Genomic DNA, 16,557 nt, shown 5'->3' on the forward strand with positions numbered 1-16,557 from the left:
CCCATTCCAGCCCCACATCTAGACAATCACCAAGCTATCCTAACCAAACTTATACCACACTAACCCTTCTTTCCTTTAGTGGACTGCTGCTCTGAATTTTTCCATTACTTCCACTTCAGGCATTCCCCTTTTCTGAATACACAAGAACACTCATTTCCCTCCTGTGTCTTCAAACCCTTGATGCAGTTGCTGCTGCTGCTGCTGAGTCACTTCAGTCGTGTCCGACTCTATGTGACCCCATAGACGGAAGCCCACCCGGCTCCCCCGTCCCTGGGACTCTCCAGGCAAGAACACTGGAGTGGGCTGCCATTTCCTTCATGCAGTTACCTCATAAGAATACTTCTATCTCTGAGTTTCATCTGTGAGCCAAATAACAAATCCAGTCTTGAGTGCTGAGTATTAGCAATACGCCCGTGAACCAAGATAAAGAAAACTTTAGGTGGTAAAATGAACTAAAAAAAGGACCACTGGTGCCATCAATCTTGGAAAGCCTTAAAAACACCCACAATCATTCATGCATTCATCTTTCCATGTATCAGCGTGAACAATGACCATATGATGGAAATATAAAGATGAAAAACTCATAATTCCCTTTCTCAAGCTCTCCTGAGTATACTCCAGAAACAGGCCCTTTCAAAAGTTTCTACCAAGTTCTCATCCTCATTCATAAAGGGGCTTTCCCATCAAAACACATTTTTTAATGGGTTTATCTGTGTTGCTTCCCTTAAGGAGACAACTCGTATTATAGCAATACTTGTTCTGTTTGAACATTTTTCATTTCACATGTACAAAAAGAATATCAACTATATAGCTATTTATATGGGATATATATAGCCAGACTCGTTGTCAAGCCCAGGGAACATAAAACCCATAACAAAGCAAGCAGCATAGAGCCTGGCTCATGTAAGGACTCAATAAAGGTTAGTTCCTAACTCCTTCCTAGTTTCACCCAGCAGATTTTCAATCCTATTTTTAAGATGTGACTTCTACCATGCAGCATTCTTAATCATAGGGAACAAAATATATGTAGAAGCACAAGTGAATAAGGCAGTATATTAGAGGATTTTCATTGTTCAGCACAGAAAATAACTGCAAAAGCTAGTATAAATGACATGAGACTGTGTGTCCAAATAATAATTAATAAGAATAACATAACTTCAATTTCACAGGCATCTGCTGCTCAAAGTGAATAAATAAACAAACTAGTGGATGAATGAATTAACCAATGAATGAACACAGTTCAGAATCAATGAAATGGACTGAGAACAGGTTTATGTCTGCTAATATTTTTATGTGCTATGCCCAAGGCTCAATGCTAAAGATCTCATTTAGAGTTCAAAATAAAACTATGAAATAGAGATTATTCTCTATTCTGTTCTCATATTACAAGTGAGGAAAGAGTCTTACAAAGTAATTTGTCCAAGTTTCCCAACAATTGGCAACCTGGAATTTGAACTCAAATCTTCTAAATCCAAAATTCCTTTCATCTTATCAGAGCTGATATCTCTCTTTCAGATATACAATACTTCATGGAGAAAAAAGTATTTCACTAAAATTGGCAATAAGGCAAATTTCTGTAATGCTAACACTATGTTTACTCTGGCTATCATATAAACTTAGAAATATTTTCTATGGTTCAGTTCAGTCACTCAGTTGTGTCCGACTCTTTGCGACCCAATGAATCACAGCACGCCAGGCCTCCCTGTCCATCACCAACTCCCGGAGTTCACTCAAACTCCTGTCCATCGAGTCGGTGATGCCATCCAGCCATCTCATTCTCTGTCGTCCCCATCTCCTCCCACCCCCAATCCCTCCCAGCATCAGAGTCTTTTCCAGTGAGTCAGCTCGTCGCATGAGGTGGCCAAAGTATTGCAGTTTCAGCTTTAGCATCAGTCCTTCTAATGAACACCCAAGATTGATCTCCTTTAGAATGGACTGGTTGGATCTCCTTGCAGTCTTCTCCAGCACCACAGTTCAAAAGCATCAATTCTTCGGCGATCAGCTTTCTTCACAGTCCAACTCTCACATCCATACATGACCACGGGAAAAACCATAGCCTTGACTAGACGGACCTTGGTTGGCAAAGTAATGTCTCTGCTTTTTAATATGCTGTCTAGGTTGGTCATAACTTTCCTTCCAAGGAGGAAGCGTCTTTTAATTTCATGGCTGCAATCAGCATCCGCAGTGATTTTGGAGCCCAAAAAAATAAAGTCTGACACTGTTTCCACTGTTTCCCCATCTATTTCCCATGAAGTGATGGGACCAGATGCCATGATCTTTGTTTTCTGAATATTGAGCTTCAAGCCAACCTTTTCCCTCTCCTCTTTCACTTTCATCAAGAGGCTTTTGAGTTCCTCTTCACTTTCTGCCATAAGGGTGGTGTCATCTGCATATCTGAGGTTATTGATATTTCTCCTGGCAATCTTGATTCCAGCTTGTGCTTATTCCAGCCCAGCATTCCTCATGATGTACTCTGCATAGAAGTTAAATAAGCAGGGTGACAATATACAACCTTGACGTACTCCTTTTCCTATTTGGAACCAGTCTGTTGTTCCATGGCCAGTTCTAACTGTTGCTTCCTGACCTGCATACAGGTTTCTCAAGAGGCAGGTCAGGTGGTCTGGGATTCCCATCTCTTTCAGAATGTTCCACAGTTTATTGAGATCCACACAGTCAAAGGCTTTGGCATAGTCAATGAAGCAGGAATAGATGTTTTTCTGGAAGTCTCTTGCTTTCTCCATGATCCAGCGGATGTTGGCAATTTGATCTCAGGTTCCTCTGCCTTTTTTAAAACCTGCTTGAACATCTGGAAGTTCACGGTTCACATATTGCTGAAGCCTGGCTTGGAGAATTTTGAGCATGACTTTACTAGCCTGTGAGATGAGTACAGTTGTGCGGTAGTTTGAGCATTCTTTGGCATTGCCTTTCTTTGGGATTGGAATGAAGACTGACCTTTTCCAGTCCTGTGGCCACTGCTGAGTTTTCCAAATTTGCTGGTATATTGAGTGCAGCACTTTCACAGCATCATCTTTCAGGATTTGAAATAGCTCAACTGGAATTTCATCACCTCCACTAGCTTTGTTCGTAGTGATGCTCTCTAAGGCCCACTTGACTTCACATTCTTTCTATGGTTAATATATGAACTAAATTAATTATGCTTAATTATTTCTAATCACTTCAAATTATGTTTCTATGAAGTTTCATAATGCCTGAAAATATTGTTCTTAAGAGTGTCCCAATCAAATAATTCTTCTATTATTCTACCCTTCCATACAGACAAGTATTTTTTCCATGTAGAACCCCAAGTTCCATCCTTATAGATAATCTGAGGCACTTAGCTCAGCAAATTCCTTTGTTTTAAGTTTCAAGTTATGTTACAAAAATTGGCTTCCAAAGCCGTCAATTTTTGGACTCTTAACATTCTTTGTACAAATTTACTTTCCAATAGGACTTCACAGGTGGTCCAGCAGTTAAGACTCTGCGCTCCCACTGCAGTGGGCACAGGTTTGATGCCTGGTCAAGGAAGTTCTGTATGCTGCACATCACAGCAATACTTTACAATATGGACCAGAATAACCTTATTTAAACTCTGCCCCTAAGAAAATGGATCAAAATGAATTAAAATGTTGGAACTTCAGTAAATACTTCAAGGTAATCTTTATAACTTAGAGTCAGTAAACACAATTCTAAATCTTATAAGAAATTACCACATATATTCCAAAATCATTTCCTAAAGGACAGTGTTACTTCTGAGTCACCACAACTAATTGCCATTGATTTTCATCCATTCAGCAAATACATACTAAGTATATGTTAGGTCCAAAAACTCACTGTTCAAGATCCTGAGGACCCACAAGAAGGCAGACAAATCATAACAACAAATGAGGTCCTTATTCTCACAGAGTTTACAATCACATGGAGGAAAACTATGAGAATGCAATAACAAATAAGAACTATTGCAAACAGGACTAAGTGATATACAGAGAATCCAAATCCAGTGACATTTATAGTGACTGGTCATTGTGGATTGGATAATCAGGGAAAACCTCTCAAAAGTGAATTTAAGCAGAGATGTGAATGGTATAAACATGACTTGCATAAAAATCAAGTAGGAAAACATTCCAGGTTGAGGACACAGCTAGTGCAAAAGAAGGCTACAAGGCAAGAACAAGCAAAGCAGGTTTAAGAATGAGAAAATATCACAACCATCTGGAAGACAGTGACCTCAAGAAAGTGGCAAAGTTTACACAGGAGGGGTAGGAAGGGGTCATGTCATCAGATTTTGTAGGCCAGGATAACATATTTTGATTTTAAGTGAAATGGAAAGTCACTGAAGGAAGCCACATAAAATCTGGACTTGTATCTACTAAGAATTAGAATTCCCTGGTAGCTCAAATGGTAAAGAATCTGCCTGCAATACAGGAGCTGCTGCTGCTGCTAAGTTGCTTCAGTCATGTCTGACCCTGTGCTACCCCATAGATGGCAGCCCACCAGGCTCCCCCATCCCTGGGATTCTCCAGGCAAGAACACTGGAGTGGGTTGCCATTTCCTTTTCCAATGCATGAAAGTGAAAAGTGAAAGTGAAGTCACTCAGTCATGTCCAACTCTTAGCAACCCCACGGACTGCAGCCTACCAGACTCCTCCATCCATGGGATTTTCCAGGCAAGAGTACTGGGGTGGGTTGCCATTGCTTTCTCCAGCAATAAGGGAGACCCAGGTTCAATCCCTAGGTTGGGAAGATCCCCTGCAGAAGGGCATGGCTACCCACTCCAGTATTCTTGCCTGGAGAATCCCATGGACAGAGGAGACTGGCAGGCTACAGTCCATGGATCAAAAAGAGTTGGACACGACTGAATGACTAACTCTTTCTTTCAAGTCCATGTATTTGCTTGGTTATAGACTCTGCACTCAATGAAATTTATCCCAAGGCACTGAAGCAGAATTCTGGAGCTAGAAAGGATCTTAAGGAATATAAAGCTATCATTAAACATGTACAGAAACTCAGGGTTAGAAAAAGAAAAAGAAAAGCGTCATTCAAATTGCTTCATTACAGTGGAGAGAAAAGTCTCCAAAAGTAAGTAAAGGCAACTAAGATGTCTGGGATCTATCCTCAACTCAAAGCTGACAACCATAAAATTGTCCTTTTATGTGTTCATAAATTGGACCACCATGGATTAGATACGTATGACTCACCATGGAATTTCTTAAATTTTTGTGACAGTTTCTGACTTCTATCTAAAGCTGAAAATTTAAATAAGGCACATAGCCAGTAATGCGTTTGATCAATTTCATTGTTCTAATCCCAACTCACTGAGTACACCACAACTTGGAGACTGATTCATGCGATGAATGGTAAGGAACCACTATGTGCAAGGAAGTATAGCAGAAAGTGAAGAACCAGAGTCTAGTGGTCGAGTATGTATACAGAAAGAGAGACACATATACACAAACACTGAAACATACTGGATTGGCCAAAAAGTTTGTTTGGGTACCTTATGGAAAAACCTGAAAGAAATATTTGGCCAACAAAATATATGAAACATACACAACCACAATTAATGCAAGGTAAAAACTGTCAACATGCCTCTCAAATAATGTACAGTGAAAACTGGAGGAAATATCACATTCAGTTGAGAGAATCAGAAGGCACCATTCAAGCTAGTCCTTGAAACATGGATGGGATTTACAGGTGGAAAAAAACATTTTAGACAATAGGTACATCAGGGGCAAAAAACCTAAGTTAAATACAACAAGGCCCTCATGACAAGAAATCCAGAGCGTTAATTAAGTTTACAGCAACTATTTCCAATATGAAAATATGTAAATCTGAACTGCAACTAAAGTTATACATATTTCCACTTAGGAATGTAAGAGTTTTGCATCTGTATTTATCATCTTAATTAACACCAAAAAAAGAGTTCTATAACAAAAACAATCAAACTTAGGTTCAGTTCAGTTCAGTTCAGTCGCTCAGTCGTGTCCGACTCTCTGCGACCCCATGAACCACAGCACGTCAGGCCTCCCTGTCCATCACCAACTCCCGGAGTTCACTCAAACTCATGTCCACAGAGTCGGTGATGCCATCCAGCCATCTCATTCTCTGTCGTCCCCTTCTCCTCCCGCCCCCAACCTTTCCCAGCATCAGTCTTTTCCAGTGAGTCAACTCGTCGCATGTTAGACTATTATATTTGCTTTCCAAAAAGAATACAATAGGATTTAAAAGATCTTTGAAAACTTGTTTTCCAGGAAACAGAAAAAGAGCTGGAAAATCACTTAAGCTTCTTAGTACAAAAATGTCAAAAGGTATACATTTAAGAAAGGGGCAAAGTGTTTCAAATTCAGCATCTAAAAACCTCAGAACATAGGGAAGATGAGAATGTGCTATCAACACCACAATAAAAAGCAAGTTACAGTGCTATTTTTTAAACATGAATCTATGCTACTGCTTTTTCTCAAATAACATCCTGCATGACTGCTCCTAACTACAATTAATGTTCTGCCCTTTTGGAAAAGCATTGCTTTAGGAAAATTAATTCACTTGAAAACTGACAAGCAACAATATAATTTGGGGTTTTCAAAAATCTTATTAAAAGTTCATTATACTTTCAATAAATCATAAAACTACTTTAACATTCTTCTATCCAACTCAAGGCAGAACATCACAAATGAATTTCAAAGCTAACCACTGTGTTCCTAATATGTTTGTTTTCTCCTTTGTCTTTCCTAGAATTCATTTTTCATTATATGATTTAAATTTAAAAACTCCAAGCAAACAAAAGTCAGGACCACATGACTTCACAGGTTAATTCAATCAAACATTTAGAGAAGAGTTAACACCTGTTTTCATCAAACTCTTCCAAAAAAACTGCAGAGTAAGGAACACTTCCAAACTCATTCTATGAGGCCAACATCACCCTGACACCAAAACCATACAAAGATATCACAAAAAAAGGAAATTACAGGCCAATATCACAGATGAATATACACACAAAAATCCTGAACAAAATACTAACAAACTGAATCCAACAATACATTAAAAGGATCACACACCATGATCAAGTGGAATTTATCCCACAGATCCTAGGATTTTTCAACATCTACAAATCAACCAACGGTGTCAGCTTGCCTAAGGAAGGAGGCCTGGGCCACCCACAGCTTCCTAAAAGCAGCTTTAGCTTCTGCTGCCTCTTCAGGGACACGTACCTTCATCATCACAAGGAAAACAAACACCACAGGGCCTAGAACAGCAAAATGAGTCCTTTTAGAATCCATTTAGATCTCCCTGGGAGGACAAGTTCCACATAGGAGGGGACTTCTCCCTTCACCTTCTCACAGAAGTAGCAGAGAGAGATAAGTCTCTGTGTGCTTCTCTTTTACCTTCCTTTATCACTAAAACTACATAAAACTACAATGAAAACAGAAGTCCAGCATCACTGGGATAAACGGTCTCAGGTTCCATCATGTGTCTAATGAGATTCAGCTCAGATGGCCTTTTCATCTTCATATTTTCTCTATCTCTTATAAGCCAATGCTAATACAAATTAACAAAGCAGTTTGAGAAAAAGATTTAAAGTTGTTGGGAGAGGACCTAACAATTTTATTCCTTAAAATTTTTGCATTTTCCCACTTTTGCTCCTTGCCTGTTGTGTATAAAACATTGGTTTGCAGCACTTATGGGCACATGCACACAAATACACTCACAAACTACTTTGTAACAAATACAAACTACTTTAAGAAAAAGGCAAAGGAAGAAGGGGCAGTAGAAGATGAGATGATTAGATAGCATCACCAACTCAATGGACATGATTTGAGTGAACTCTGGGAGATAGTGGAGGACAGAGGAGCCTGGCATGCTAAAGTCTATGGGGTCTCAACTTAGTGACTGAACAACAACAAAGAAAATGTAGTATTACAAATGTGTATTACAAAGTATTACAAAGACCCTGATGCTTGGGAAGACTGAAGGCAGGAGGACAAGGGGACGACAGAGGATGAGATGGTTGGATAGCATCACAGACTTGACAGATGAGTTTAAGCAGGCTCCAGGAGTTGGAGATGGACAGGGAAGCCTGGCGCGCTGCAGTCCATGGGGTTGCAAAGAGTTGGACAGACTGAGTAAGTGAACAAATGTGTGTTCTGAAACAAAACATTTAAATGTGCATTAAATGAGAAAGGTTCACATTTTTTAAGCCTCAAAATGAATTCTTTGGGAGAAAAAAATCAAACCACTTACCAACAAATATAAGATTTCATTGCCATATATATTCAAGCAACTTCTTAAAATAACAAAACTTTGGGACTGGAAGTTATCTTAGAGATATATTTGCCACAAGCAAGGAGACAGTATTGTGATAAGCAGCTACTCATAATAGATGAAAAGCCAGAAAGCCATTATCACTAGGATAACTTAATCCAAGGGCTGAACAGCTCCAAGATGATTCTAAGATGCAGAATTCATCTGCATCCCAGGAATAACATCCCAAGGGATATTACAAAACAAATATTAATATGAACATGAGTTCAAGTTAAAGTAATCAAGATTTCCACTTAAAAGCACAAGTACCTAACAAAATGTGTACATTACCTCGTGTTCTAAAAATTATTTTAGTGTAGCTAACAACTAAAACTATTTTAGTGTAGCTAACAGGAAAATGCATTTCAAGACTCTGACTCTCTGATTATGTAAATCACACGCTAAGCAGAATGCATATATATTCAGTTAAGACTGAAAGGATTTCCCAAATTACTAACTTTAAAAAAAGAAGAGAGTTTCCTAACGATTCCCACAAGTATTTCCAGACTTCAAGAACTATAGCCCTTCCTGCAAAATGTACTTTGTGTTCTTGATTTGTCTCTGGGGTGTTACTGCTGGTGTGTGTTTTCTTTGTGGTTGTTTTTTTAACGATTCAGTTGGCTGGTTGCAGGTTTAAGATCCTGTTCTAATTACCTTCGGCACTTACGACCGTGGATACAAGACCTGCGGGGCTCCCTTCTTAGCATGTAGAGCTTTATCTAAGATCCTGAACACGACTAGTTACCAAAGCCTTATGCAAACGGGGACAAGCAGAGAGAGAAGGGCTGAGACCATTAAAAATCATCATAAATTCCAGATTTCCTGTCTCTCCTTTTGTCCCTGTGCCATTCCCTCCGGTAACCTGACACGTCATCTACAGCCCTGATGGCACCTTCGAGAATCTCTCTCCCCTCTATGAGTGACGCCGCTACCCCCGCAACTCGCAACTCTGGGCGTGGGTGGGGGGCTCAAATCTCCGCAGTCCCGGCCCCAGGTGCGGGGTCGGCCCCTTCGCGGGGCTTCGCCGATGGTAGCACCCTCACGGGGGCGCCCGCGACCGGCGGAGTCGCGCGGGTGTCGGGAGGGACGCCTCGTCCGACTACACTTCGGACGTTCGGCACAGGCGGCCGGCAGCGTGCGAGGAAGGACTGAGTCCAACTCTGCGGAGCCCACGGCGTCCACGCGCAGACAGCCGAGGCGCGTCGGCGGGGACTCCGTCGCCTCAGCCGCCCGCCGACACGCACCGCAGGCGGAGGAGCGGCAACCTCCCGGCGCGGCGCCTCCTCCGCAGGGTCACTGGGCCGCGGGGCCGGCCAGGCCGCCCGCCGCCCTCGCACGTCCCGTCGACCCCGCCGCCCGGCCGCGCAGGCCGGGGCGCCGAGTCCTCGCCCGCCGGCCGCGGGCGTCCGGGGCGCGGGCGCCGGCGCGTCCCCGAGCGCGCGCCCCGCCGCCCCCGCCAGCCGCGGCCCCGCGCGAGTTGCACTAACTTTCCGGGGCGGGGGAAGGGCGAGCGCCGCGGGCCCGGCTGCCCGGGCCTTACCTGTGCTCAAGTTGTCGTTGATTTTCAAGGGCACCCGCAGGATGTAGACCAGGAAGAGGACGATGAAGAACCATACGGTCCAGAGATAAGTCCAAGACCAAACTATGCAGGACTTGAGCTGCTCCAGAAAGCCCGTGCCCGCTTCAGCCATTTTTCGGCGCTGCTCTCTGCTGCCGCGGCTCTCGGTGTCTGCCGGGATGATTCACCGGCCCGGAGGCGCCGCTCGCGCCGCCGCCGCCGCGGCCCGGCGCCCCCGGAGGCCGCCCGGGACGCGGGCGCGGCGGGAACTCGCGCGCGGGCCGCGGGCGCGCTGGCCTTTCTCTCCCAGCTTTATTGCTAACTCTCTGAAGGCCCCTGCGAGTGGCTTTCGTGGAAGGATCACGTGGCTCCTGCCCCTCACGTTCTGATGCCATTTATATTATGCTAATATTTAGAAAGAAAAGCCAAGTGGCGTACTGAGGGAAACCCTTGACATGTTCGTGGTAACTGACTTATGTTGAGGGCTTCCTATTGTGTTTGTGCAATCTCACCTAATCCTTCAACAACCCCCATTATATGGATAAGGGAAACTGAGGCACCCAGTGGTTGAGCAATTTACCTTCAGCTGCAGCCAGAGTTCATTTGCAGCATGATGAATGGTAGCGCCCGAGGTCTGAAAACCAACGCTCTACTCCTTCCTTTCAGAATTTAGATTCAGAGGGATGAATAAACCCGGAGCAGTCAGAAAAAAAATAGATGTAGTCCTGTCACCGATTAATAGGCCTGAAAATAAATCATTCTGTTAAACGAGATTTGGTTTGCACGCTATTTACGTTTGTTTTGCCTTCCCTAAAGCCATACCGGGGGTTTTGAAAGAAATCTTCACAAGAAGAGTGTTTATCTTCCAGTTTGGGGGCGATGACCTTTCAAAAAACTCTCAACCTGTTTTTAATATAAACAGTTCTCTGGGTAATTTTGGCTTACTCTGAATTGGCAACTTTAAACAATAATTATAAACTTTTTTTTTTTTCTGTACGGAGTACAACGTTGTCTTCACCAAATAAAATTTTCTTCTTTTTCTGTCCATAAATAACTTCACTTTCTATGTATCAGATGGTAATGATGCAGTTGCAGGTAATCCACAGCCAAGACATTTTTGGAATTCTGAGCATTCAGCAGATTTTATTATAAATTTTGTCTTGCTTACTTGTCATTTCCTCCATAATGAAACAAGCTTCTTTAACTTTTTGCATGTATTTTACATATTATGGCTTACATAATAGAACTACTTTTACATTTTCACTAATTCCAAGCCTCACTTCCACCTACTGGTATCTCCGATACATTTGATCTACTAAAGCAGTGAGATACTGGAAAGGATAAGAGAAAATGATACACCCGTACCTTTTTATAGATATTTATTTCATCATTTCGGAGAAGGCAATGGCACCCCACTCCAGTACTCTTGCCTGGAAAATCCCATGGATGGAGGAGCCTGGTGGGCTACAGTCCATGGGGTCGCTAAGAGTAGGACACGACTGAGTGACTTCTCTTTCACTTTTCACTTTCATGCATTGGAGAAGGAAATGGCAACCCACTCCATTGTTCTTGCCTGGAGAATCCCAGGGATGGGGGAGCCTGGTGGGCTGCCATCTATGGGGTCGCACTGAGTCAGACACGACTGAAGTAATTTGGCAGCAGCAGCAACATTTACAAAACAATTTTTTATCTAACAATGGTGCCTGGATTCCCAGTAGAATAAAACAACATGAGAGCATGAAACATCTATTTTATGTGATGATTAAGTAACCCACCAGATTCCCTGCAATAGGATTATTTAATTTAAGTGAATATCCTGGAGTCTGGCTTTTTGCTGTTAGTGAACCTCAAGGAATGGACATAAACATGACTCAGTTGAACCAGTTTTTTGACTCTCTGCTAGGCACTCCTGGAGGGTCAGTCTGTCTTACTCATTGCCTCTCCCTGGTGTGCAGCCAGAGATGGGGATTGGAGTTGGAGACGTGTCTTTATGGTTGGATGCAGAATTGACTGAGAACAAGATCTCTTGGGAACTGCAGCTGCTTCAGTATGGCTAGAATGCAGGCTTTACACAGAGCAGTGTCAAAATGGATAAAGCTGGAGAGTGTCTGAATGTGAAGGGCCTTGTAGAAATGCTAAGGTGTTCACAGTTATTTGGCATTGCACACACTAATCCAAATGACCAAGATTTATGTAAATGGAAATTTACATACCAAGGAGGTAGAGTTGACATAACTTGGTTACTGATAGGATAGGCAGGGAAAGAATAAACAGTGAAGGGTGGCTATTGAGTGGGATTGTTCATGAAATAGTGACACCCCAGATATGTCCCTTAGTTGGCTGAGCATTCCTCAGTGGGCTGGCACACAGTCACCCCAATTCATCATATCCAAAAGTGCACTAATTACTTCCTCACCATCAACTGCTCTTCTAAAGTTCCATCAGGGAATGGGTGTCACCCTCCCAGCTCACTAATTCAGGAATCTGAGGATCACATCATCTAGACTCCTCCGCCTCCCTCACCTCCTTTCCTCTTCACATTCAACTGGGGGCATCCATACTTCAAGGTATTTGTCAGATGTGTCATTTTTCTCTCTTCCTCTTCAATAGCTTTTAGTTTCTCCAGTCTGATCATCTCTCACAGAGAACAAGTCAGTTGGGCTCCTTGACTCCAGTTTCCCCACCACCAGAACCACCACCACCACCTGCCCTCACCACCCCCTGAATCCACCTTCTTTCACATTTCTTTAACAGTTACCTCTGAATCACAAACCTGAGGCTCCTTCCGCTCCAGTCCTAGAGGATAAACTGTAGATAGTCCACAAGGCCTTTTGTAGATCACTCCTATCAACCTATTTAGCCTCATATCCCACACTAAACACTTCTTACCACCAGCATCTTGGAAAAACATGCTATTCTCTTTGCAGCTGCTCCATAGGACCTGCCTGTAGCATACTTATTTGTGAGCATACTTATTTATGCTATCCTTCCCACCGCAAGCTTCTCTCTTTGCCACAACTTAGAGATGCACTTAAAATATTACCTCCTGTGTGACACCAGCTCCCTCCCCACCCTAGAGTTCTCTCTTCCCTGAGTTTGCAGCACCACAAAGCTTATGGTGGGCTCTAAATGCACAGGCTTAAAGCCCTGCAATGACAGGCTTTACTCCTGGTTCTGCGAATAATAGGGTGCTCTTCACAAGTTAGTAACTTTCCCCTAGTCACTTTCTTCACCTGCACAGAGGGTTATACTTGTATCTGTTACATTTGTTGTCCTGTAGTTGCTAAGTTGTATCCAACTCTTTGCAACCCCATGGACTGTAGCCTACCAGGTTCCTCTCCTCTGTCCATGGGATTTCCCAGGCAAGAGTACTGGAATGGGTTGCCATTTCCTTCTCCAAGGGATCTTCCTCACCCAGGGATCGAACCCACATCTCCTGCTTGGCAAAAGGATTCTTGACCACTGAGCCACCTGCGAAGCCCCCTGTTGCATATGTCCCAATGAGATGCCTACCAGAAATGCTTAGCACAAAGCCTAGTTGATATCCTTCCTCTCTGCAAACTGAGGCCTTTAGAGTTAAGTATGGCATCACCGACTCTGTGGACATGAGTTTGAGTGAACTCCGGGAGTTGGTGATGGACAGGGAGGCCTGGCGTGCTGTGAATCATGGGGTCGCGGAGAGTCGGACACGACTGAGCGACTGAACTGAACTGAACTGAATTTGTTGTTTTATTTTAGACCTCTCTACCTCTTAGTACAAATAGTGCTGTATCTGGCACACAGTACCTGCTCAATAAATATTAATATTTATAGAATATTGTATGAAGGAATAAAAAATCAATTACATCAAAAGAAATTCCATAACTTACAAAGAATATTATACTTGGATTTACTTCAGGGATGAGAGTTAAGACTTGGTCTTCCACCATATGGTGAGCTTCCTTGGAAGTTTGTTTCTGAAGGTGTAACCACCTGTGGGTTATATAATAGAATTTAAATGACAATTTATGGGAATTATGCTATAACAACATATTAGTCAGAGAAGGCAGTGGCAACCCACTCCAGTACTCTTGCCTGGAAAATCCCAAGGATGGAGGAGCCTGCTAGGCTGCAGTCCATGGGGTCGCGAAGAGTCGGACACCACTGAGCAACTTCACTTTCACTTTTCACTTTCATGCATTGGAGGAAATGGCAACCCACTCCAGTGTTCTTGCCTGGAGAATCCCAGGGACGGAGCCTGATGGGATGCCGTCTGTGGGGTCTCAGAGAGTCAGACATGACTGAAGCGACTTAGCAGCAGCAGCAGCAGCAACATATTACTAAATTCCTTTAAATTGGTTTATATATTTTGATCATGGCATCTGATCCCATCACTTCATGGAAAACAGATGAAGAAACAGTGGAAACAGTGTCAGACTTTATTTTTTTGGGTTCCAAAATCACTGTGGATGCTGATTGCAGCCATGAAATTAAAAGACGCTTACTCCTTGGAAGGAAAGTTATGACCAACCTAGATAGCATATTAAAAAGCAGAGACATTACTTTGCAAACAAAGGTCCGTCTAGTCAAGGCTATGGTTTTTCCCATGGTCATGTATGGATGTGAGAGTTGGACTGTGAAGAAAGCTGAGCACCGAAGAATTGATGCTTTTGAACTGTGGTGCTGGAGAAGACTCTTGAGAGTTCCTTGGACTGCAAGGAGATCCAACCAGTCCATTTTAAAGGAGATCAGTCCTGGGTGTTCATTGGAAGGACTGATGCTAAAGCTGAAACTCCAACACTTTGGCCACCTCATGCAACGAGTTGACTCACTGGGAAAGACTCTGATGCTGGGAGGGATTGGGGGCAGGAGAAGAAGGGGACGACAGAGAATGTGATGGCTGGATGGCATCACCGACTCGATGGACATGAGTTTGAGTGAACTCCGGGAGTTGGTGATGGACAGGGAGGCCTGGTGTGCTGTGATTCATGGGGTCGCAAAGTCGGACACGACTAAGCAACAGAACTGAACTGAACTGAAACTATCTGAATTGAGTAAGAAACCAAGGAAAGGAAACCAAGAAACCAAGTTAAGAAAGAACTTAAAATTACTTCTCTGTTAGAAGGGGAAATATTGTATGATATTGCTTATATGTGGTATCTAAAAAGAAATGATACAAATGAACTTACAAAGCAGTGACTCACAGACTTGGAGAATCAACTTATGGTTTTGGTGGGGCAGGTGGGGGGATTGGGGAAAGAGATAGTTGGGGAGTTTGGGATGGACATGTACACACTGCTATGTCTAAACTGGATAGCTGACAAGGACTTACTGTATAGCACATGGGACTCTGCTCAATGATTTATGGCTGCCTGGACAGGAGGGGAGTTTTGGAGGAGAATGGATACAAACGTATGTATGACTGTGTCCCTTCCCAGTTCACCTGAAACTATCACAAGATTGTTTGATAATTGGTTATAACAATAAAAAAAGTTTTTTTAAAAAAATTACTTCTCTGTTGCTTCTTATATTGTTTTGTAAGTGGTGTTTGGAAATATATATGCAAATGTTGGCTGTCATAATTTTATGCTTTGTTATAAGTTTAATATATCTTTGTAAATGATTTTCAAAGTTTATCTGAGGTTTAAATGCAAGAAATAACTTCTGATTTGGCGGGGGCAGGTGTTTAAAATAAACAAAAAAATCTCACCCATGTTCATTGGTTGAATTTATGAATTAGTCAATATTCTATGTTCATGAATATCATCCTAAGTGGTTATTCTTACTTAGCTATTTACCTAGAACTGAGTAAAGCAAATTCAACTTAGTTTAGTTTTGAGAGACAGTCAAACAGACATACAGATTTAGAGGGAATTTGTCATTTCTACCTTTTAAGACAACATAATTTCTCATAGAGTACTGAAGAGATAAAATTTCAAAAATCCTTGTACAGTTGAAAAAGAATTCTTCAGCTCTCCCCAAGATGTAATACTGCATATTTAAGGAAGGATGCACTTCCATAAAATTTATACACACACATGATTATCTTACAGTGAAAAGTTCACAATGACTAGACCTAGATATTATGTGATGAATTACAATTGCTCCCTGATTCCTTAAAAATAAGATATATTAGTTTCTATGCAAAACCTCCTATTTGATGACTCCCAATTTGCCTTGATTCACGGACCTATCATTCCAGATTCCTATGCAACATTGCTGTTTACAGCATCGAACTTTACTTCCATCACCAGTCACATCCACAACTGGGTGTTCTTTTTGCTTTGGCTCATCTCTTCTTTCTTTCAGGAGTTATTTCTCCACTGATCTCCAGTAGTGTATTGGGCACCTATAGACCTGGGGAGTTCATCTTTCAGTGGTGATATACAGGGAAGCCTAGCATGCTGCAGTCTATGGGGTCACAAAGAGTTGGACATGACTGAATGACTGAATTGAACTGACTGATGTAAAACCTTTTACAGACATGTCAATACTCAGTGACATTCCTTAACCTTCCTGATTTATTCTAAAAATCAAGCTTATTTTAATAAGAGAGTGAAAGTGAAAGTTGCTCGATCGTGTCCGACTCTTTGTGACCCATACACTGTAGTCCATGGAATTCTCCAGGCCAGAATACTAGAGCGGTTAGCCTTTCCCTTCTCCAGGGAATCTTCCTGACCCAGGGATCAAACCCAGGTCTCCCATATTGCAGGTGGATTCTTTACC

General features: G+C 42.4%; 1 protein-coding gene across 4 annotated transcripts in view; it reads right to left on the minus strand.

The window, feature by feature from the left end:
- The window catches only part of ST7 (suppression of tumorigenicity 7), a 281,009-nt gene extending 270,873 nt beyond the window's left edge, over positions 1-10,136 (minus strand). For all 4 annotated transcript variants that reach the window (XM_055420813.2, XM_055420815.2, XM_055420811.2 and 1 more), the window contains exon 1: positions 9,835-10,136. In XM_055420813.2, the coding sequence (XP_055276788.1) occupies positions 9,835-9,985 (151 nt within the window). In that variant the 5' untranslated portion in view covers positions 9,986-10,136. The remainder of the gene's footprint in view (positions 1-9,834) is intronic.
- Positions 10,137-16,557: the final 6,421 nt, after the last annotated feature.

The sequence above is a fragment of the Moschus berezovskii genome, chromosome 3 (assembly GCF_049115385.1).
Source record: "Moschus berezovskii isolate FMDL1 chromosome 3, NW_MosBer_1.0, whole genome shotgun sequence".
Lineage (NCBI taxonomy): Eukaryota > Metazoa > Chordata > Mammalia > Artiodactyla > Moschidae > Moschus > Moschus berezovskii.